The 25516-nt window shown below is 38.6% G+C and overlaps 1 protein-coding gene across 3 annotated transcripts in view; it reads left to right on the top strand.

Moving 5' to 3' along the window:
• Positions 1–560: 560 nt before the first annotated feature.
• LOC149218477 (uncharacterized) overlaps positions 561–25516 on the top strand; it is a 500716-nt gene continuing 475760 nt past the window's right edge. For all 3 annotated transcript variants that reach the window (XM_089384075.1, XM_089384076.1, XM_089384074.1), the window contains exon 1: positions 561–970. In XM_089384075.1, the coding sequence (XP_089240201.1) occupies positions 683–970 (288 nt within the window). In that variant the 5' untranslated portion in view covers positions 561–682. The remainder of the gene's footprint in view (positions 971–25516) is intronic.

Genomic DNA, 25516 nt, shown 5'->3' with positions numbered 1-25516 from the left:
AGTTGTAGAGCGCTTCCTAGCACAATTGAGATTAAGGTTTAGTCCCCACAAGGTCTTGGGTGCAAACCTCATGCAGAGAGACTCAAGATGGATACCATTTTGGGAGAATTAAACTATTCCAAGGGACGTCCACATTCAACCAAGCCTCATACAATATTGGTGATAGCATCCCACTATGGGTTGATTGTTCTTCTTTCATCCAATACATAGATTAGTCCTACTCTAAGCTCAACTTTATCTAACATCCCAATATGACTTGATTTATCTTCTTTAATCCAATACATAGATAACCCTACTCTAAGCTCAACTTTATCTAAAAAACATATATTTATTCTAATTTCATATTTAACTGACTTAAAAAATAAAATCTTTCCAAATACAAATTTCCTTTCAAAATATATATATATATATACATATTATACATGATGAAATACGGGAAATTTTTAATTAATATATTAATGGAATTTTTTAATTAATATTATTTATATTTACACCTATATAAAAATATTAGAAAAACATAATTGCGACACCATCATATGAGAAGACAAAAGCTCAATTCAGTGCAGGCTCTGAGAATTCCGTTAATTTCACTGTCATTTGCATGGCACGGAAACAGAAAGCCCGCAGTAACATTTGCAGCCGTTAGGCAACTGCTTTTCTCAACAGCCTCCAGCGTGATTCCATGGATGCAGTGGTATTGATAGAAGAACAGCGCGAGAAGCTGCGAAGAGTAGTAGATGAATGGCGCGGCCGGATTGTGGATAACCTTAGTCAACTTCACGACAATCCTTTCGAGGCCTCTGCTGCCATTGATGTCGGCGATATAAACACCGACCTAATACATATTTTAACCGACCCAAAGGACAATTCAAGCTTGTTATGTCTGGTTGAAACTGACAATGTTTCACTCAACAAGTTCATCACAGTGCTTGCGTACGATTGCCTTGAAATATCACGGCTTTCCCGCCAGGTATGTTTCCTTTGATTCATTATTGTGCACGTACTCTAACTGCCTTTTCCTGAATAGATACATTTCACGGCTTGCGTTTACCACATTGTCTCATGATATCACAGAACTTCAATTCATAATTGCTTAAGGTACTTTGGTAACTATTATGCTCTATTTCCAGTTGGCAGTTCAAACCCTAATTTACAACTTCCACCCTAATTCAAGTTGTTCAATTAACGAACCGGGCAAAAATTGTGCAAAATTAAATAGACAGATAATCACACCTACGATCAGAAAAGGAAGATGACAAGTTGAGATAATTTTAGAAATGCCTCATGGATTTCCATAATAGTAGGTTCAAATTTACTGAGAATTATAATCATGACCAATACACAGTGCAACTGCAAAAACAACTTCTATCAGAAATCTACAAAAAACAGAAACAAACTAAACATCTAGGCAGTGATAATGGAAAAACTGAACAGATACAAAACCCATGCCAAGCATAAAATGTGGATATTGTGAAAGCCCATCAAACATAGAGGCAGAATAAACGGAGGAAGAAGAAGAGGACTCCCCACCGCCCTGTGTCATCAATCTCTGAGGAGGGGTGTGTGCATTTTCCATGAGGAATTGGTCACAGGAAAGGGGAAAAATGGAACACTGATGACTACCGCCTCTAACGATTCCAATATGACTAACACCAGACATGTGATCAGGGTTGGCAGTTTTTGGTTAGGAGATGGGGTCAAGGGAGTCGTTGTAATGCAATGGGAATTTCAAATAACGTGCAAAGTGACTAACTGATTATCTGTTTTGAGTGCTATTTGTTTGAGCGCACAGACCGCTGCTAATTATGACTACTGGAGACCTCAGGAACAGTATTTCCTATTTTTGATGAGTATTTTTCGTAATCTGTTAAAAAAATGTTAAAGACTTTTCAATGCAATATTAGTTTCTATGACAAACAAAAGATTCACATAAGGTAACCACCTCACCTACCTGCGTGGATACCTTGGGTGTGTGTAAGCGTGTGAAGTCATGTCAACAAAGCGATAATAATGTCAGATCCGCTTGATGGTACAGTATGATGAAGAAGAGAGAAGCTGAATGGATGATTGGGAGATGGGTGCAGGTGCTACTGACCATGACCCCATCTGATTCTAATAGCAAAGAGAGTGAAAAGTGAGGCAAGGAAGACCAGATTACTTGCAGCGGAAATAGAACCTCAATTATAGCAAGAGATGAAGAGGATGCAATAGATCTGGTTTGGATTTGTGTGAGAAGTTCAATATTGCATATAGAAGAAAGAGGAATAATTGACTTGTATTTGTCTCAAGTATTTCTCACGCTATTTCTTTATAGAGCCATCTAATCTTGTAGCAAACTTCCCTTCGGTTGTTGGAATCCTGCAATATACAAGGTCAAAATTTTCATTGATCTTGAACTTTGATTTAATTTCAACTATCTCGGTTGATTGAGAATTGGGCAAAACCTGTAGGGGCATTGTTCGACCATGCTTGGAACTTGGATCATGGTGGAACTCTAGTCATATGTGAAATTTCTGTTGATTCTTATTAGATTTCTCACTAGAAAAGGGGTTCTTTGCTACAAGATTAGCTTAGTGCTTTCTCAACAGATGAGACTGGTCTTCTTGTTTGTTGCGGGTTGGATTGACAACTGGTGTAAGATCAGTCCCAGTCTTACGTGTCTACCATTGGCAACCCTCCACCCAAAGAAACTCCCTATTAGAGATAAGCTTGAACCATTGCTTTTTGAGACATTGATCCATTCACGCATGTCTTCCTTGGATTCCTTATCCAAATTTTCATTGTCAAAGGGCTTATATGGTTTTGTTCCATCACCTTTTGCCAATAGCCTTTTGAGGTTCACAACTATCAAGGCTTTTCATAGCAAGATATTTCCAAATAGAAAAGGGTTTTTGAAACTCCGTCCTCCTATTGCCTTGGGTCTTGACAACTTTTTCCTAGAAACTATAGCCATAGTTTCTCTTATGCCCTTCCTACAAGAATTTGAAGTAGAGTGTCCTAGCTTTGTTAATCATGTATTTAGGGATATAGGCCATAGAAAACCAATATACTAGTATGGCCTCCAACACTAATGCTATTCCCACAAGAATTTGAAGAATAGTGACCTAGCTATGTTGATAATGGATATAGGAATATAGTTAATAGAAAACCAATAAACTAGCATTAATCCTCTTCTCCCTTCTCCAGTGAGCCTCAATTGGTCTTTATTCCCATAAGCATTAAGGTTTATTAGAAATCCGAGGTACCTTAACCCTGAATCTAAATCCCATACTTGGAAGAGGAGGATCACTCTGATTGCATTTTCATGCCATGGAGTAGGGTTGTTGAAAAAAATTGTAGACTTTTGATTCACCTCCATTCTTGTTTCTTCATATAATAACTTTAGGGCTTTTGGAAAACCTTTAACATCCTTTATTGTTCGATCTTGAAACAACATTACATTATTGATAAAGAGTAAATGAGTTACCAAAAGGTTTTCCAAGACACGAATTCGTTTTAAGCTTCCTGTAGATGTTAGATGATTGATATATATATGCTCAGACCCTAGGCTATGAACAATAGTAGTAAAGGGGAAGGGGTTAGCATTGCTTAAGTCCTCTTGAAGATGTAGAGACACCATTAATTAACATAGCAAACGAGATAACTTATTGACATGATTCAATATAGTTTATAATAGTAAGAGGAAAACCTACATGTGTTGAAAAATGTATAACTAGGTTCGGTCTTCATAAATATGAAATGTACTCTTGTTTCTTGTATATTATAAAATAAAAGAAAAATTATTATTGTTATTTTGAAGCATAGGTTTCATGCTCAAGGTCTTTGATTTTAGAGGTCAAGCACCCATTGAGTGCTTCTAGGGTTTGTCCTAGGTCAAGAAGTCAAAAGAGTCATTATCATATGTTGAAGACCCCATCGGGCACATTGTAACTTGTAAAAGAATTATATTTGTATTTAAAAGTGTCAAAATACCCTTCAAGCCCAAGTTGGCCTAACAGCTAAGAGGTTGGTCTATTTTGAGGAGCCACACCCACCTTAAGAAGCATATATAAAGGAGGGAACTCAACCTCCTTGGGATATATATTCACTACTCACTCATACAAGCAAAGGAGAAGCACAAGAAGGCTAGCGAAGAAGGAGGACGAAGAAAAAAAGACGGTTTTTAGGCTAATTCTCTCTCACACGTGCGAAGAAGGAAGGCTAGGGTTTGTTGCTTGAAGGTCAAAATTCTCTATCTGCTGGAAGAAGATCAAAGTTGCTGGAAGAAGGGCCTAATAGGTAACCTACTAGCCCTAGATAAGGAAGCAAGGCAAGCAAAGTTGTTGGGAGGCCTTGGAAGGCTAAATTTCGCTCACACATGAGAACGCAGTAGCAGTTGTAGGGGGCCGAAAATTTCAGACTTGCAGTAGAGGCCAAAATTCTAAAGCTGGGGGTTGAAGTTGTGCTGCTGGAAGAGATTTGACTGGGTTTGACTTGGACAAAGAAAGCACATCGTCCGGAGAGGTTTGACTTGGTCTTGGAAGGGTATTGATCTTGGTCTAAAGGTCTTGGAATTCGTTAATTGAAGAATATATAAGAGAAGAGATTTACAGGTTTTCCTCTAAAGTGGAGAGGTTTTGGCCCTGGCTTGCAGCCCATATCCTGTGTTTTTGTGTACTATTGTTCTTCTTGTTTTGATAGTTGTTTGATGATAAGAACGAACATAAGAATAAAAGATGTAGCTAATAAGTAAGAAAAAGTAAAAAGATATCACAGGCAATTATCATACACAGTGAAATCATTCTAACTACTGCCCTTTAGATTTCTCAACATGTTATCAGAGCTAAGGTTGGCTAAGGGCATAATGAAGATCTCTACTACATTGAAGTTCCTAAAGAAATGTACGAAGATAGCAAATCATCTCAAGAAGGGCATCAAAGAAGTATGGGATCTGTTATTTTTGCTTAAGAAGGAAGTGACCAAGACATCTACAAAGGATGAAGGACTATTCTCAGCACTCACTGGGACCTTTCAAGATGAGAATATTTGGGTAATCAATAGTGGAGCATCAAGACATATGACTGGGCAACACAAGCAACTAAAAACATTGTCAAGAGGAAAGTCCTCTTACTCCGTTGAGCTTAGTGACAACAAGAGCTACCCTGTAAGAGGAATTGGATCTACCTCGCTAGAGCTAGAGAATGGAGGAAATATTCATCTCAACAATATCCTGTTTGTTCCAGGTTTGCATAAGAATCTTCTTTCCATTTCATGTCTAGAAGATAAGGGAGACAAAATTGCTTTCATAGATGGAAAGGTTGTAGTATGGGGTAAAAACTCAAGCATAGAAGATGCAAGGTTGATTGGAATCCGTGAAGGAAGACTTTAACATTGCTTAAGTCCTCTTGAAGACTTTAAAAAAGATGTAGAGACACCATTAATTAACATAGCAAACAAGATAACTTATTGACATGATTCAATCTAGTTTATAATAGTAAGAGGAAACCCTACATGTGTTGAAAAATGTGTAACTAGGTTCGGTCTTCATAAATATGAAATGTGCTGTTGATTATTGCATATTGTAAAATAAAAGAAAATTTATTATTGTTATTTTGAAGGATGGTTTTCATGCTCAAGGTCTTTTATTTTAGAGGTCAAGCACCCATTGAGTGCTTCTAGTGTTTGTCCTAGGTCAAGAAGTAAAAAAAGTCATTGTCATATGTTGAAGACCCCATCGAGCACATTGTAACTTGTAAAAGAATTATTTTTGTATTTAAAAGTGTCAAAATACCTTTCATGCCCAAGTCGGGCTGACAGCTAAGAGGTTGGCCTATTTTGAGGAGCCACATCCACCTTAAGAAGCATATATAAAGGAGGGAAATCAACCTCCTTGGGATATATATTCACCAATCACTCATACAAGCAAAGGAGAAGCACAAGAAGGCTAGCGAAGAAGAAGGAAGTGACCAAGACATCTACAAAGGATGAAGGACTATTCTCAGCACTCACTGGCACCTTTCAAGATGAGAATATTTAGGTAATCAATAGTGGAACATCAAGACATATGATTGGGCAACACAAGCAACTAAAAACATTGTCAAGAGGAAAGTCCTCTTACTCCGTTGAGCTTGGTGACAACAAGAGGTACCCTGTAAGAGGAGGAATTGTATCTACCTCGCTAGAGTTGGAGAATGGAGGAAATATTCATCTTGACAATATCTTGTTTGTTCCAGGTTTGCATAAGAATCTTCTTTCCATTTCATGTCTGTAGTATACCTAGGGGGGATAGTATGGGGTACAAAGGGGGGTACCCAAGGGAATAATGTAATAAGGTGGTTAACTCGTATCATGTAAGGGACCACAAGTAGCTAATAAGCCCATGGTATTAGATAGATGGTATTGAGGGAACCATGGTAATGACACATGGTATTGTAGGTATGAGGCCTATATAGGGGCTAGAGACCCCCCATTGAGAGATGTCAAGGATTATTGTATGAACAAGCATATGGCTTGTGGAGTGTTCTTCTCCCTCAAGGAGTGAATGTATGGTGTTGCTCTACGTTAAGGGTTTGATATTAATAAAGAAGCATTTCTATCTATATTCAGATCTTGTTATTTCTTGGGTATATTGGTATCATTTAATATATTTGCAGGTTAGATCTATAACAAGTGGTATCAGAGCACTTTCTTGGGCAAATTGAAGAATTTTTTTTTTTGTAGGAACTTTTTGGGGCGACGAGTTTGCAGATCAGATTTGTACGTTATGGGGAAAAATTTGTAGAATCTAATTGCAGATCTGGGTTCCTTGCAAAAAAATACCCAATTTGAAAAAAAATCGGTCGAATCGGAGTCCGGATGAGGGAGATATCGCTGATTTAAAAATCAACTGTGTTGCAGACATTTTTCGGGGCGGTGAGTTTGTAGATCAGATCTGTATGTTTTGGTGCAAAATCTGCAGAATTTAATTGCAGATCTGGGTTGTTGGCGAAAAAATACCCAATTTGAAAAAGAAAGGGCCGAATCGGAGTCCGGATGAGGGAGATATCATTGATTTAAAAATCAGCTGTGTTGCAGATATTTTTTGGGGCAGCGAGTTTGCAGATCAGATTTGTATGTTCTGTGGCAACATTTGTAGAATCTAATTGCAGATCTAGGTTCTTTGCAAAAAAATACCCAATTTAAAAAAAAAATCAGTTGAATCAGAGTTCGGATGAGGGAGATCTCGTCGATTTAAAATCATCGTTTTTTTCAGAAATTTTTGTGACGGCGGGACAACTAAAGCGCAAATCTGAAATTCCAGTGCCTAGATCGGAATTTGATGAAGATGTACAAATTTGATGGCTTTGATTCGGAAATATGGGTAGCACAAATGGAACAATATTTCTCTCTGAATCACATCGTAGATGATGAAACTAAACTATGTGTGGGAGACCTTTACTTGGACCAAGAAAGATGGCAATGGTGGTAGTCATATTCTAAATGCTATCCAAGGACAATAACTTGGCAGATGTTTGCAAAATCCATTTGTGACCACTTTGACCGTAGATCTAATTTTTTGGGTCCTCTTACTAAGTTCAGACAGACAAGCACACAACCTAGCAAAGATTTTATTTTTACAGGAAAGAAGGAAACCAAGAAACCTAAAGGGTTATTTTTTGCTCGTATCTCCTTATTGCAGGTTCATGGATTGATTCAGAAGGAGAAGATCATTGTGTCTATAAATCCTAGTTGCAAGCATAATTTTATCAATGTTAATTTGGCAAAAAAATTGCAAGTTCCAGCAAAACAAATGGAGCACACACATGTTAATAATGAGGAGGTGCAAGTTTATAAAGATTTGAAGCTTTCTATGGATAAGTATGTGTTGCATTGTGATTTTTATATTTCAGATATGGATAACATGGATGTTGTTTTGGGATATCCTTGGATGGAATCTGTGGGTACTGTCAATATTAATGTGTAGAAGAAATTCATGAAACTTTGGTATAAAAAGAAGAAAATAACATTGCAGGATATTTCTATTAAGACCCAAGCAGAGACTATGGAGGCAGAAGCACAAAGCTCTAATGACACTGAAACATCAGATGATGAGCCTTTAATGGTCGACAACCAAACACAAACAACGAACCAGGTACTAGAAAAGCAGGGAGAATCCAAGGAGGCTGAAGCAGAAAATGTTACAGGTACTGATACAACAAATGAGGACTTAGTGGTTGAAGTAATATTGGAAGATAAGAAACAACAACAGGCACCACAACATGTACCAGATACCAATCAGGCTCCATTAGGTGGTGAATTAAAGAAAAAGACACCGTTGGTTAAAACTTCAGCATATCACCACCCACATCACCCCGCAAGAAAACAACCAACAAGATGGCAACGAATTAGCCACAAGGACAACAACCCCTGCATGATAGATAGAGAGGGGCGACGATCCACCTACTACACATCAACACAGAAGAGCCGCCAGGGTCAACTTCCATCTCAAGCGAGCGAGGCACCAGCTAGATCGAGGGTTCACCTTTCTCTTGGATGGCTAGATGCACGTGCATGGTACCAGTGGACTACTCTTTTGAGTAGATCTTATTATTTGTGTTCTTCTTATGTTTCGGGGACGAAACATGTTTAAGGGGGGTGGAATGTAGTATACCTAGGGGGGATAGTATGGGGTACAGAGGGAGGTACCCAAGGGAATAATGTAATAAGGTGGTTAACCCGTATCATGTAAGGGACCACAAGTAGTTAATAAGCCCATGGTATTAAATAGATGGTATTGAGGGAACCATGGTAATGACCCATGGTATTGTAGGTATGAGGCCTATATAGAGGCTAGAGACTCCCCATTGAGAGATGTCAAGGATTATTGTATGAACAAGCATATGGCTTGTGGAGTGTTCTCCTTCCTTAAAGAGTGAATGTATGGTGTTGCCTTACCTTAAGGGTTTGATATTAATAAAGAAGAATTTCTATCTATATTCAGATCTTGTTATTTCTTGGGTATATTGGTATCGTTTCATATATTTGCAGGTTAGATCTATAACAATGTCTAGAAGATAAGGGAGACAAAATTGCTTTCGCAGATGGAAAGGTTGTAGTATGGGGTAAAAACTCAAGCATAGAAGATACAAGGTTATTGGAATCCGTGAAGAAAGACTTTAACATTGCTTAAGTCCTCTTGAAGACTTTAAAAAAGATGTAGAGACACCTTTAATTAACATAGCAAACGAGATAACTTATTGACATGATTCAATCTAGTTTATAATAGTAAGAGGAAACCCTACATGTGTTGAAAAATGTGTAACTAGGTTCGGTCTTCATAAATATGAAATGTACTTTTGATTCTTGTATATTGTAAAATAAAAGAAAATTTATTATTGTTATTTTGAAGCATGGTTTTCATGCTTAAGGTCTTTTATTTTAGAGGTCAAGCACCCATTGAGTGCTTCTAGTGTTTGTCCTAGGTCAAGAAGTAAAAAAAGTCATTGTCATATGTTGAAGACCCCATCGAGCACATTGTAACTTGTAAAAGAATTATTTTTGTATTTAAAAGTGTCAAAATACCCTTCAAGCCCAAGTGGGGCTGACAACTAAGAGGTTGGCCTATTTTGAGGAGCCACATCCACCTTAAGAAGCATATATAAAGGAGGGAACTCAACCTCCTTGGGATATATATTCACCACTCACTCATACAAGCAAAGGAGAAGCACAAGAAGGCTAGCGAAGAAGAAGGAGGATAGAGAAAAAAGAAGGGTTTTTGGGCTAATTCTCTCTCACACGTGCGAAGAAGTAAGGCTAGGGTTTACTGCTTCAAGGTAAAAATTCTCTATCTGCTGTAAGAAGGGCCTAATAGGTCACCTACTAGCCCTAGACAAGGAAGCAAGGCAAGCGAAGTTGTTGGGGGGCCTTGGAAGGCTAAATTTCGCTCACATGTGAGAATGCAGTCCTAGTTGTAGGGAGTCGAAAATTTCAAACCTGCAGTAGAGGTCGAAATTCTGAAGCTGGGGGTTGAAGTTGTGCTGCTGGAAGAGATTTGATTGGGTTTGACTTGGACAAAGAAAGCACATCGTCCGGAGAGGTTGGACTTGGTCTTGGAAGGGTATTGATCTTGGTCTAAATGTTTTGGAATTCGTTAATTGAAGAATATATAAGAAGAGAAGAGATTTACAGGTTTTCCTCTAAAGTGGAGAGGTTTTGGCCCTGGCTTACAGCCTATATCCTGTGTTTTTGTGTACTATTGTTCTTTTTGTTTTGATAGTTGTTTGATGATAAGAACGAACATGATAATAAGAGATGTAGCTAATAAGTAAGAAAAAGTAAAAAGATATCACAAGCAGTTATCATAGATAGAGAAATCATTCTAACTACTGCCCTTTAGATTTCTCAACATGGTATCAGAGCTAAGGTTGGCTAAGGGCATAATGAAGATCTCTACTACATTGAAGAAGTTCCTAAAGAAGTGTATGAAGGTAGCAAGTCATCTCAAGAAGGGCATCAAAGAAGTATGGGATCTCTTATTTTCGCTTAAGAAGGAAGTGACCAAGACATCTACAAAGGATGAAGGACTATTCTCAGCACTCACTGGCACCTTTCAAGATGAGAATATTTGGGTAATCAATAGTGGAGCATCAAGACATATGACTGGGCAACACAAGCAACTAAAAACATTGTCAAGAGGAAAGTCCTCTTACTCTGTTGAGCTTGGTGACAACAAGAGCTACCCTGTAAGAGGAATTGGATCTACCTCGCTAGAGCTGGAGAATGGAGGAAATATTCATCTCAACAATATCCTGTTTGTTCTAGGTTTACATAAGAACCTTCTTTCCATTTCATGTCTAGAAGATGAAGGAGACAAAATTGCTTTCGTAGATGGAAAGGTTGTAGTACGGGGTAAAAACTCAAGCATAAAAGATAAAAGGTTATAGGAATCAGTGAAGGAAGACTTTATAGATTATTAACTCCCCTCGCTCAAGCTTTGGTTCACATTGAAGTTAGCCCTTGTGAACTTTGGCATAGAAGATTTGGTCATCTTCACTACAAAATCTTACCAACCCTAAATTCAATAGTGAATGGCATCCCTAAACTAAAAGAAGATCATGAAGGAGTATGAAAGGGATGTGCATTAGGTAAAAACACCAAGAGACCATTTGGAAGCAGTGCTTCAAGGGTAAAAGAAATTCTAGATCTCATTCATTTCGATGTTTGTGGTCCGATGACTCCAAAGTCTCTTGGAGGTCATTTATATTATGTAACATTCATTGATGACCATTCAAGGAAAACTTGGGTTTATTTAATGAAATCCAAGGATGAAGTATTCATCAAATTTCAAGAATTCAAAGCTGAAGTAGAGAACCTTACAGAAAGGAGAATCAAGATTTTAAGGTCTGATAATGGAGGAGAATACACATCCAAGGAAATTATAGCCTTCTATAAGGAGTCTGGGATTAAGAGGGAGTTGATAGTCCCATATAATCTCGAACAAAATGGAGTTGCAGAATGAAAGAATCGATCCATTGAAGAAAGTGTAAAAGCCATGTTACATGATCAAGATTTGCCGAAATTTCTGTGGGGTGAAGCTACTAAGACAACTGTATATATAGATGAAGAGGGACATGGAGCAGCTAAAGGCACATTCAGAGAAAGCATGAAGCCCAAAAGATATTCTGGATGTGCAACATATATGACAAAACTAATAGAAGTAGAACCATCCACCTTTGAAGACGTTATCAATCACCAAGAATAGAAGGATGTCATGAATGAAGAATATCAATCGATAATGAAGAATGGGGTTTGGGAGATCGTACTTAGGCCCGAAGGCAAATCTGTGGTAACTTCCAAATGGATCTACAAAATTAAACATGTAGCGGAGGGAAGTATTGATAAATATAAGGCGAGATTTGTGGCTAGGGACTTCTTTCAATAAGAAGACATCGACAATGAAGAGACATTTGCATCTACAACAAGGTATACAACTATATGGTCTCTTTGGCAGCATCGATGGGATGGAACATCCACCAAATGGATGTCAAGGCTGCATTTCTAAATGACACCATTAGTGAAGAAGTCTATATAGAGCAACCCTTGGGATTTGAAGTCAAAGATAGAGAGGCTTATGTTTGCAGGTTGAAAAAGGCATTATATGGCCTTAAACAAGCACCAAGGGCATGGTATGCTAGGATGGATGCATACCTACAAAGATTTGGCTTCACAAAGGGGTCTGTTGATCCAAATCTATATATCAAGGTTGTGAAGGATGAGCATGTTATAATTTTTCTATATGTGGATGATCTGCTCTTGACAGATGTTGAAGATCGAATCCAAGAATGCAAGAAGTAGCTAGCATCGGAATTCGATATGAAGGACCTTGGGATGATGCACTACTATTTGGGACTGGAAGTTTGGTAGGGACCTGATGAGATTTATCTAGGTCAAGGAAAGTATGTGATCAAAATGCTAAAGAGGTTTGACATGATGGATTGCAAACCTATGACAACCCCCATGATCACAAACTTAAAGAGACTAAGGAGTTCTGAATCGAGCCCAGTGGATTCGACCAGGTATAGACAATTGATTGGCTCACTAATGTACTTGGTGAATACAAGACCAAACATATGTTCTGCAGTGAATGTTCTCAGTCAGTTCCAAGTGGAGTCAAAGCATGATCATTGGATAGCAACCAAGCACGTTCTAAGATATCTGCAAGGAACAATCCACTACTCCCTGAAATATGATAGGAGGAATGATGTCCACTTGATTAGATATACAGATTCCGACTGGGGAGGCAGTGAGTAGGATGGAAGAAGCACTAAAGGAAGATGTTTCAGTTTGGGATCCTCCATGGTCTCATGGATGAGTCGAAAGCAAGAATTGATTGCTTTGAGTTGTGCTGAGGCTGAATACATTGTAGCTGATGAAGTAAGCAAAGAAGCTGTCTGGTTGAGGAAGCTGTTGTCCAACTTGTTTGAAGGACCGATGGACCTTACAATAATACATTGTGATAACACCAACTGTATAGGGTTGTCTATAGACCCAGTGTTTCATGGAAAGACAAAGCATATAAACAACAAGTATCACTACATTCGAAAGCTGGTGCAGGATGGTGTGTTGCAACTACGGTATATCTCCACTAATGAACAGGTAGTTGACATCTTGACAAAATCTCTTCCTAATAAGAAGCTTGTGTATTTGAGAGACAAGCTTGGATTAGTTGATATGTACTTCCTAGTTGAGAGAGATAGACACCATTCTTGTCTTCACTTCGGAAGAAAGAATGGAGGATTGGGTAAACATCTGGCATCTGATACTCTTTGAGGATGAGGTAGGGCATCCAAGATAAGAGTAGTCGTAGAGGACTGATATTCTTTGAGGACTGGGAATCCAAGATAATAATAGTCCTGGAAGGTCATACTCTGTGAACACCCGGGTGGGGTATGTACCTTGAGAGACAATGATGAAGGTGTCTATAAGTCATTGGTCTCGCTAGCATTGTGCTCTGATCTTGTGGATAGATAGAGTTGTTAGTCAAGGCCTTGCTCTATGACAATGCTGGTTGTTATGATGCTAAATAGATGGGTTACCAATCCGACTCTTCTTATGAGATCTCTTTAGATTGAGAATGTCCATGTACCATTTATGAATACCTCCCTAGTTAAGAGGGAGTGCTGAAAAATGTGTAACTAGGTTTGGTCTTCATAAATATCAAATGTACTTTTGATTATTGTATATTGTAAAATAAAATAAAAATTATTATTGTTATTTTGAAGCATGGTTTCATGCTCAAGGTCTTTTATTTTAGAGGTCAAGTACCCATTGAGTGCTTCTAGGGTTTGTCCTAGGTCAAGAAGTCAAAAGAGTCATTGTCATATGTTGAAGACCCCATCGAGTGCATCGTAACTTGTAAAAAGAATTATTTTGGTATTTAAAAGTGTCAAAATACCCTTCAAGACCAAGTCGACCTATTTTGAGGAGCCACGTCCACCTTAAGAAGGCTATATAAACTAGGGAACTCGACCTCCTTGGGATATATATTCACTTCTCTCATACAAGCAAAGGAGAAGCACAAGAAGGCTACCGAAGAAGAAGGAGGACAAATAAAATAAGTTTTTGGGCTAATTCTCTCTCACACATGTGAAGAAGGAAGGCAAGGGTTTGCTACTTCAAGGTTGAAATTCTCTATCTGCTGGAAGAGGATCAAAGTTGCTGGAAGAAGGGCCTAATAGGTCACCTACTAGACCTAGACATGGAAGCAAGGCAAACGAAGTTGCTCGGAGGCCTTGGAAGGCTAAATTTCGCTCACGTGCAAATGCAGGTGGCCGAAAATTTCAGACCTGCAGTAGAGGCCGAAATTCTGAAGCTAGGGGTTGAAGTTGTGTTGCTGGAAGAGATTTGACTGTGTTTGACTTGGGCAAAGAAAGCACATCATCCAGAGAGGTTGGACTTGGTCTTGGAAGGGTATTGGTCTTGGTTTAGAGGTCTTGGAATTCGTCAATTGAAGAATCTATAAGAAGAGAAGAGATTTACAGGTTTTCCTCTCACGTGGAGAGGTTTTGGCCCTGGCTTGCAGCTTATATCATGTGTTCTTGTGCATTATTTTTCTTCTTGTTTTGATAGCTCTTTGATGATAAGAACAATGATAATAATAAGAGAAGAAGCTAATAAAAATATATCACAAGCAGTTATCATAGATAGAGAAATCTTCCTAACTATTGCCCTATAAATTTCTCAACAACATGTATCAAAATTAATTTAAGGTAGAGGGCGCTTACCCTATCATAAGCCTTGGAGAGATTAAAATTTGATTATGAAGATATGTCTTCCCTTCACTTTGACAGTATGGAGAACCTCTTGCATGATTATAATAGCCTTGTGAATCTACATTCCACTTAGGGTACCAAATTGTTCTCTTGATTTTATCTCTGAAAGAGTATGTTTATCCTCAATGCTATAACTTTGACAATCATCTTATACATTGGATTACATAAGGAGATGTGTGTAAACTCTTTAAATGTCTTTGGACGATCTCTTTTAGGGATTACTATTGAGAATTTGGCCTCAAAGGCTCCCAAAAGACTCACTTCTTGTCTTGATTCCTATACTACCTTCAACAAGTCTACTTTCAACAAATCATAAAAACTCATAAAGAAGTCCATTGGTAATCTAGTCAAACTTGGGCTTTTGACTTTTTGATAGATGAATACCACTAGTAATTTGAGGCTCCTTTTATAGATTCTCAAAGTATTTAATGTCTTATTTTGACAGGTTTTCAAAAGAAGTAGCCATTCCACCAGTTAATTTCCTTAACTCCCAAGCCTTGTGAATCTACATTCCACTTAGGGTACCAAATTGTTCTCTTGATTTTATTTCTGATAGAATATGTTTATCCTCAATGCTATAACTTTTACAATCATCTTATACATTGGATTACATAAGGAAACATGTGTAAACTCTTTAAATGTCTTTGGACGATCTCTTTTAGGGATTATTACTGAGAATTTGGCCTCAAAGGCTCCCAAAAGACTCACTTCTTGTCTTGATTCCTATACTACCTTCAGCAAGTCCACTTTCAACAAATCATAAAAACTCATAAAGAAGTCCATTGGTAATCTAGTCAAACTCGGGCTTTTGACTTTTTGATAGATGAATACCACTAGTAATTTGAGGCTCCTTTTATAGATTCTCGAAGTATTTAATGTCTTATTTTGACAGGTTTTCAAAAGAAATAGCCATTCCACCACTTGATTTCCTTAACTCCCAAATAGTGTTTTGGCATTTTTTGATATTTGCACAATGTTGTAGGAAATGTGCCCCCCCTTTCCAATTCGACGTAATAGCGTGTTTTCATATCAAAACTCTGAAATGTGACTAAAACATGTTTTAGTTTGTATGAAACAAATTTCCCACGTATGAAACAAATTTCATGTTGAAAATAGTGTTACTAGGATCCGTCTTCATTATTTTTGCATTAATGTGTTTTTGTATTTAAAGAATTAATTTTGCTCTAATTAAAGAGCTCAAGACAAAATGAAAACAATCATGTATTATTTTTGTAAATGTAATGAATATAAGTCCTTCTAGATCATCAAAGAAATACTCAAATATGTATCCACAGTTTTACTCTTGAAACTGCTCAAAGGAAGGCTATGAAACCACGTCGGCTTAGCTAAATGATTGAAGGAAACGTTGGCCTGATTGAAGTTCACGTCGGCTCAATGAATGGGAAGGCAAGCCTATATATAGGCTGTGTATGGAGCCTCCATAAGGCAATTCAATTCACTTCTCTTACGAAGACGCAAGATAGTGAAGTAGCCACAGCGTATGAGGAAGTTTGTCCCCTCATCGAGCCTGCACCTCGTCTCGGCATCCGGATCTGGGTTAGCATATCACATTTCTTGATTGCATTTGAAGGAAAGTCCTGGGTTAGCATATCGCATTTCGTGATTGCGTTTGAAGGGCAGTCCTGGGTTAGCATATCTCATTTCAGGAGGAGATTGCGGATGACAGTGCGAGCGTACTGTAAGACTAAACGAGCCCTAAATCCATCCACTTATGCATATACGCTCTGAATTCTAGGGCACCCTCCTTCGCTGTGGTGACAGTGAATTGGATCATCTTCTAGAAGCCGTGCACATCAGCTATATTCATAACTGTGACAACGTATAACAAATATATATATGGAGCAAGAGTAGATCGAGACTAGGAGAGCCTATCCGAACTCTTTTGGTGCAGATTGATATAATTCTTCTATTGCAGAACTGAACAGTGTTACTGGGTACATATTCTGAGGTATTGTCATTTGATGTTGAAGGCATTTCAAGGTCAAGTTTGGGTCATGTAATTTCTCAATAAAGATTCCATAAGAAAGAGTTCAAGGGTTTTTCCTCTCAAGTTTTGGAGAGGTTTTTGCCTTGGCATGGTGCCAATATTTTGTGTACTTGTGCATGATTGATTTTCTTATTTTGATAGCTGGTTGATGATAATGATACATAGTAATAATATCGATCAAATCTGAAGAAAAATAATATCTCAAGAAGTTATCTAAGAAAGAGAAATATAACAATTGCATTGCCCTTAAATTTCTCAACATGGTATCAGAGGGTGGTTCATCTCAGGGCAGAAAGAAGATCAACTCCCTCATGCAGCAGTTGGCAAGTATTGGGCTATGGCTAACAAACCTCATCAATCAAAAGATCAAGCAAGCATGGGTTTATCTAATCTCCAAATCTGATAGATCTACAAAAGCTGATGGTTTATTCTCTGCACTCTCGGGTACATTCCAAGATGAAAACATCTAGGTAATAGACAGTGGAGCTTCAAGGCATATGACCGGTCACCATCATCAACTCAAGACTCTCTCCAAGGGAAAATCCTCCTATTCTGTGGAGCTTGGTGACAACAAAAACTATCCAGTGAAAGGCATCGGATCTACCTCCATCAAGCTTGATGACGGAAGCAACATTCATCTCAACAACATCCTCTATGTTCCAGGTCTGTGCAAAAATCTTATTTCTATTTCATCTTTAGAAGAAAAGGGTGATAGAGTAGCTTTTATAAATGGAAAGGTAGTTGTTTGGGCTAAAGATTCAAGTCTTGAAAAAGCTAGAACCATTGGTGTTCGGGAAGGCAGATTATATAGATTAGCCTCTCCGTCAAATCAAGCACTCGTACACACTGAAATCAGCCCATGTGAATTATGGCATAGAAGGTTGGGTCACTTACACTTCAAAATTCTTCCAACCCTGAACTCCATAGTGAATGGAATCCCAAATCTTAAGGAAGAACATGAAGGTATATGCAAGGGCTGTGCATTGGGCAAGATTGCAAAGAAACCATTTGGACATAGCACATCCCGTGCTCAAGAAATACTTGATCTTATACACTCTGATGTCTGTGGTCCTATGACCAAATCTCTTGGAGGACATCTATACTATGTCACCTTTATAGATGACCACTCCAGGAAAACTTGGGTTTACCTTCTTAAATCCAAAGATGAAGTCTTTTCAAAATTTCAAGAGTTCAAAGCCGAAGTAGAAAATCTCACAGAAAGGAAAGTCAAGATTTTGAGATCTGACAATGGTGGAGAATACACTTCAAAAGAAATCATAGCCTTCTACAAGGAGGCAGGGATTAAGAGGGAGCTTGTAGTTCTGTATAATCCTGAGCAGAATGGGGTAGCTGAACGAAAGAACAGGGCCATAGAAGAAAGTGTCAAAGCTATGATTCATGACCAAGATCTACCGAAATTCCTATGGGGTGAAGCAACAAAGACTGCTGTATGTTCAGAATAGAAGTCCCCATAGGTCTCTGAATAATCGAACACTTGAGGAAGTCTTCACTGGGAAGAAGCCTACCGTGGATCATCTCCGAATATTTGGGTGTCTGGTATATATCCACATTCCCAAGGATAAAAGGAAGAATCTAGATCCAGCAAGCAAGAAGGGAATATTTGTGGGATATAGTAATTCATCCAAGGCTTACAGAATCTACATCAAAGAAGGACATCATATAGAGGTAAGCCAAGATGTAATCTTTGATGAAAATATTTCATTCAAAAGGTCAAAAGACATTTCATTTGATTCTGATGAAGAATATCTTCCTATATTCGAGGAAGAAGTCAACAAAGAAGAAGATAGTACTCATCAAGAAGATGAAGGTTTGAGCGAACCTGTCACTATCCCTGAAAAGAGGAAGAGACCTAATTGGTTGACCTCCACACTTCAAGAAGCTGAAGGACATCATGCAAGTGGAAAATTTAGAGAAAGCAAGAAACCCAAAAGGTACCCTGGATATGCAGCCTACATGTCAAAATTGATAGAAGATGAGCCATCCAATTTCAAAGAAGCTTTCAAGCATGTTGAGTGGAAGTCTGCCATGAGAGGAATACCAATCAATAATGAAGAATGGGGTTTGGGAAGTTGTTCCTAGATCAGAAAACAAATCTGTGGTAACTTCGAAATGGATTTACAAAATTAAGCATGCTGCGGATGGGAGCATAGACAAATACAAAGCCAGATTTGTGGCCAGGGGTTTCTCACAAGAAGAAGGAATTGACTATGAAGAAACCTTTGCTCCTACAACAAGATATACAACCATTCGTTCATTGATTTCTCTAGCTGCATCCATGAAATGGAAAGTTCATCAAATGGACGTAAAGACTGCATTTCTGAATGGCACCATAGATGAAGAAGTTTACATTGAGCAACCTTTGGGATTCGAGGTCAAAGGCAAAAGGGGCTATGTTTGCAGGTTGAAGAAGGCCCTATATGGCCTCAACCAGGCACCTAGAGCATGGTACACTAGGATGGACACTTATCTGCAAAGACTGGGCTTTACCAAAAGTTCCGCTGATCCCAATCTCTACATCAAAGTGGTAAAAGATGAACTTGTCATCATCTTACTATATGTAGATGATCTTCTACTAACTGGTGTAGAAGAATGTATTATGGAATGTAAGAAACAGTTGACGACAGAATTCGATATGAAGGATCTAGGGCCCATGCACTATTATCTAGGATTGGAAGTATGGCAAGAACCCAATGAGATTTATTTGGGTCAAGGAAAGTATGTAATTGAAATTCTCAAAAGGTTTGATATGATGGAGTGCAAGCCTATGATGACTCCTATGATCACGAACTTGAGACTGTTAAGAAATTTCTGAATCCAGCCTGGTGGATCCCACAAGGTACAGGCAATTAATTGGATCACTAATATACCTAGTAAATACTCGGCCAGATATATGCTTTGCAGTGAATGTTCTTAGTCAGTTTCAGATGGAGCCTTGTCATGATCATTGGGTGGCAGCCAAGCATATACTGAGATACTTGCGTGGAACCATACATCACTGCCTAAAATATGAGAAAGGAAAAGATGTACTTCTGATAGGATTTACTGATTCTGATTGGGGAGGCAGCGAGAAGGATGGTAGAAGCACAACTGGAGGATGCTTCAGTCTAGGATCCTCGATGGTCTCTTGGATGAGTAGAAAGCAAGAGACAATTTCCCTAAGCAGTACTGAAGCCGAATATGTAGCAGCATGTGAAGTCAGTCGGGAAGCGGTCTGGTTAAGGAAATTGTTATTCGACTTATTTGCAGGATCGTTGGCCTCTACAACGATTCATTATGATAATACCAGCTGTATAAGATTGTCTGAGGACCCAGTGTTTCATGGGAAGACAAAGCACATAAACAACAAATATCATTATATTCGGAAGCTGGTGCAGGATGGAGTGCTGAAGCTGGAATATGTTCCCACAGATGAGTAGACTGCCAACATATTAACGAAACTTCTTTTGAACAAGAAGCTTGTGTATTTTCGAGACAAGCTTGGCCTGGTTGATATGTTGTCCCTATTTGAGCAGGAAAGATAGACACTACATTTCTGTCTTCCGAGAATGAAGAAGAAATGGAGGATTGACTTATCATCTGGCATTCTCTAAGTGCCCCTCAAGCCTCTTCTTATATCTTTCTGTTGGACAACCAACGACCCAGATTAACTTTTAATCAATGGCTTAGATCTTTTTGGCTTGATCCTCGTCTTCTTCTAGAAGTTTCACTGACAGTCAGATTAATACCTATTAATTATTTTAATTTCTTAAGTTTAGACTTAGGGACCCATTAAAAATAATTAATTATTTTAATAAAACTGTCTCTGGGTGGAATTTCCCAAAACGATTTCTGGGTATTGGAGAATGCATGTCTAATCTTCCTTGCAAATTTTGAGACTTAGAGCACATCCGATGCTACCAGAAATCAACGTGGGTCAGCTCCACCTTATTTCTCTGGCAATCCACGCACTCCCTCACGTGCTTCAAAACATCTCCCTTGAGCCCCTGCCAAGAGAATCTCTCTCTGATAGCACAATATGTCTTGAGGAAGCTTGGGTGCTCTGCTAGTGGAGAATCATGGGTTGTCTGCATGATCCTCTCCTTCAGCTGAGATCTTGGCACTAGATAGATTCGGTCCTTGTAGTAAATCACATCGTCCATCACCTGGAATCGGTCATCCTGGTGTGTGCCATCCAAAATATCACAAGCTTGCTTGTCCTTGGAGTACTCAACCAATAGTTGAGCCTTCCAATCTTGCGTGACATCCATCAAAGACAACACTGTTGGTCTCCTAGAGAGGGCATCTGCTACCACATTGTGTTTGCCCTTCGCATACTCAATCTCAAAATCGTAAGCCTGGAGCTTACTCACCTATTTTTGGTGCCTCTCCTCTAATGAATGCTGCTCAAGGAAGAATCAAAGACTGTTCTGATTAGTCTTTACTTTGAACCGGCTACCCACTAGATACTGTCTGAATTTGGCTAGTGCATGCATCACTTCCAACATCTGCTGCTTGTACACGAAGTACAACCGCTCATGAGGCAGTAGTTTGCTGCTCTCAAACGCAATAGGATGGCCCCCCTTGTGTCAAAACGGCCCAAAGCCCTTCACCAGAGGCATCACACTCCAACACAAAGGGCTGTGTGAAATCTGGCAAGGCTGTGTGAAAAGCCTCTTTTGCCATCTGCGTCCACTCAAAAGCTCCCCTCTTCGTCAAATCCGTAAGAGATGCTGCAAGCTGTGAGCACCCTCTCACAAATCTCCTGTAATATGTACAAATGCCCAGGAACCCCCTTAACTCCGTCATGTACCTGGGTGCGAGCCAATTCATTATAGCCCGAATCTTCTCCTAATGCACCTTCACTCCATCTTCCCCAATCACATGCACAAGGCAACCTACAAGCACTAGGTGATGAATACAAGAAAGCCCAACTGCTACAATAGCAAGCTCCTATAGAAAACTGCGCTGCTGCTCCAAAACTGCACTGCTGCTCCAAAACTGCACTGCTGCCTGACTACGCCCCTTGATTTTCCCACTCTAGAGTGCCTAGAAAATTCTCATAAATTGGGAATGTGATCCTTGCCCAAAACCTAGAAAAACCCAGAAAGGGTTTCCCTTGGTTGCAACCTTCAAAATTTGACCCTTTACAGCTTGGCTCTCCTCCAATTCCGAATTCTATTACTGTGACCGATCCTATCAATCTCTGCTCTCCCAACTCCAACAATCCTCCTCAAATGTCCCTCCAAATGATTTCCCAACACGAACTCCAAACTCCCCCGGATGATGCTGCCCCAAAAGAGCCTCACTCTAATCACTGTGCAGTCATGGAGGAGATGATGCAGTCTTGTGTATGAGGAAGTGAGAACTGCATGTAGGCTGGTCCTCTTGGCTGTAGCTGCCCTCCACACTCCTGAAAATGATGAAAGAACACTCTTGTAGCTTCTCCGGTCAATTCCCCAACAACACTGCTCCACAAACAACAAGTGACTTCTCCCTCTACATAGTGGTGGCTCCCAGACTGCGTGCTCTACCCCCAGAAATGCGTGGGACCTGTAGCTAATGCTTCTTCCAGTCTCAGTGATGAAGGAAAGCCTTCCTTGGGTGGCACTCGAAGTCCACCGAAGAAAGGTTGAGCTTCTCTCCTTGGGAAGCTCTTGTGCTAAACAACACAATATTGGCTCAACTGAATAGCTAAGGCAAATTTGATTTTCAAATAGACAAAAGACCCTATTGCTCCTTGTTGTCGCGCAAATTGACACGACAACGCTCAGACCGGGGGTTGTCACTCTGATCCCCGATCTCTCCGTTTAAGCCTGTCTCCCGCGGCTAAGGGGGGTAGACCCTATGATATGACGAAGACCAACTGTCGACCAGTTGGTTGGGAGACACGATATGAAAAGCACTAAAAGGATTTGATTAATTTAGCAGACCAGTGCCTTAAGAGATTGTTGTTAAAACGATTACTTGTTAGATGATATAGAAACATAAACCGTGAACAACAATCATTTGTCATCGCAAGATATCAGTTAAACTCACAATGCTCTTAGAATGACCAAAACGATATCCAACAACTGAGAATTTTGAAGAGATGAATGCTTTAAACCACCACGAGAATCATAAATCATTAACCAGATATCATATTCGTATCCAGACTTGAAAATTTAAATCTCAGCATAAAAGATATAACATGATAATTCCCTGAGGAAAACAACTGAATCTGGCAAAAATTTCCACGATGTTTTTTATATGCTTTTTCAATTTTTTTTTTTTTTTTTGTGCCTTTTTGCCTAACAAAATAAAATTTTAAAACTAAAAAAGAATCTAAACTAAAACAAAATTTAGAATTTAAATCTAAAAGCAAGACCCTAAACAGTCCTTTTTATGAATTTTAATTTTTTAAACATTAAACAAAGCCCAAAAGAAAATTGAAAAAATCTAAATTAAAATTAATTGATCTAAAACCTAATCTAACAAAACCTAACAATAAAACAACAACTAAAACCTAAATCTTTTTTTTTTAAACAAACTAAAGCTAAAATAAAAAAATTTAAATTTCTTAACTAAAGCTAAAGCCTAAAAAAATAAACTATCAAAATATAAAAAACTTTTATTATTTCTTTGATTTTATATTTAATAAAAATCTTTTAAAAAAAAGGAAACTATTTAAAATGAAACTAAAATCTAAAAAAAAAAAAAAATGATAAAATTTAACTATGTCTAAACCCTAGAACTATTCTAAAACCAAAAATTAATTAAAAGATTTCTCAAATGTTTAAACATAAGTTCAATACACGTCGAATTTCCTTTGAAATTTTTTGTAAAGGGTAACGAAATGTCGAAACTTTATCTGCGATGAAAGCCTGAGCAAGGAAAACGGAACCACAGTTTGAAATTACCGGAAGAATGCCGAATGGGATAACTTCAATCGGGATTAGATCTTCTTACCTGGCATTCGCTGAATCAAAAAAAATGTTTCACGTGGAGCTTCACCTGATGATTGCTAAATCCGCAGGCCAGACGGCAGCGATTTGAAGAAAGACGCGTGGGCAGCTTTGAGGCCAGTGCTGCTATTCAAGTCGAAATGCCTGGTGATCAATGGAGAAAAACGATCAACCTATGCTTCTCTGCCGATCATACGTAGTCACGCCCTCAGAAAAATGGAAACCAAGACGTGAGTAACCTCAGTGGCAGCCACACGCAGGCTTTTGGGGATGCGATGAAAGCATACAGGTTCACGTTGCAAAAAAATATACTCATAAAAACGCGTCAACATAAATTTATTCAACGTGGCTTCAGCTTGGTGGCGGATGAGAACTTCTCATAGAAACCATGTATGAGTTAACGATTTCCAGCCATACGTGCACAGGTTTTGAAGCATAAGAAATAAGAAAAGAATGTCAACAACGTCTGGTGGGTAAGAGGAAAAGCTGCAGCAAGTCGTTGTCAAGAATGAGGAGAGCCGTCAACAGCTCAAGGACTGACGCTGAGGATGAGCAGCAAATCATCAATATTGCAGAGCTAAATAGTCCCAGTGACAGTGGGTGCATAGGCTGTTAAAAAAAAAAAGCTAAGGAAGATGACAACAGTGGAGTGTAATAATGATTGAAATCTGGTAACTTGATCACAAAACTCTCTGTCTTTCTTGCTCAAAAACCCCTAGAGAAAAACCCTGTACCTGCAATTTCAAGGAAACAAAACCCTAATGAAAACTGCATAAAGCAAAAAATTTGAAACCCTAGATCAGCTAGTTAATTTACAAATTGTGGCCCCTGAAATGCCAGATTTAGCAATAACAGCAGAAATATTATCGAAAATTTCAGATTTTACTGTGAAGAACTTCAGAAAATCTCTCATGCAAATTAGGAAAAATAAACTGAATGATAGACCCAGGATCAAATCCAACTGGGCTCAGCAAAAAATGCTTGCGGGAGTTGGCTGGTTCAGCCGAGAACTTCCCCAAACACCCGCTAATCTTCTTCGATAAGGGTTTCCTGCACAGCTCACTTCAACCATCAGTAAAGAGGGCAAAAATGCTGCTAGATCTCAAAAAGTAATGGAGATACCTGCCATTACTTCAGAAACCCTAACACCACTCAAACCCTAGCAAGTGAACAAGATACCTGTGCTCACAATACTCTACAATAAGCTATTATTAATGGCTGAAAAATAAAATATGCAGAAAATAAAACAGCTCACAGCACTTCCAGAGAGTAACACCAGCTAGATTTGGACCCCAAAGTCTTCTTTTATTAACCAGAAACAGATTACAAGAGAGCTTCTTCAGTACAAGACTCACAGATCTTATGATCTGAAATGACCCCCTAAGACCCTATTTAAAGGAAATGATCCCAACGGCTAGTTCGAGTGATCCATGTCGAAATGATCTCGACCATCGATGAGGATCAAGACATCTCTTAATCTCATCCATCGAAATTGCTAACTTATTATTAAAAATAATATTTCGCATGCATTCACTCAAAATATTATTATTTTATTATTTAGGGTTTTTGCTTTATTTTATAATTTTTTATATAATTTTTTTATTTCATTTTTTTAATTTTTTAATTAATTAATTAATTTTTTATTATTTTATTATTTTATTTATTTTATTAAATGGATCATCGAACTAAGCCTTTGGAAACATCATCTAGGACCTAGGACTTAGGACTCATGAGGGGATTTAAAACATTTTCCAACCCTCAAGACACATTACATCATG

Source organism: Pinus tabuliformis, chromosome Q (genome assembly GCF_031772625.1).
Source record: "Pinus tabuliformis cultivar Carrire ecotype Pingquan chromosome Q, CPIR1, whole genome shotgun sequence".
NCBI lineage: Eukaryota > Viridiplantae > Streptophyta > Pinopsida > Pinales > Pinaceae > Pinus > Pinus tabuliformis.
The sequence above is the reverse complement of the archived record's forward strand: the minus strand, read 5'-3'. Positions and strand labels throughout refer to the sequence as shown.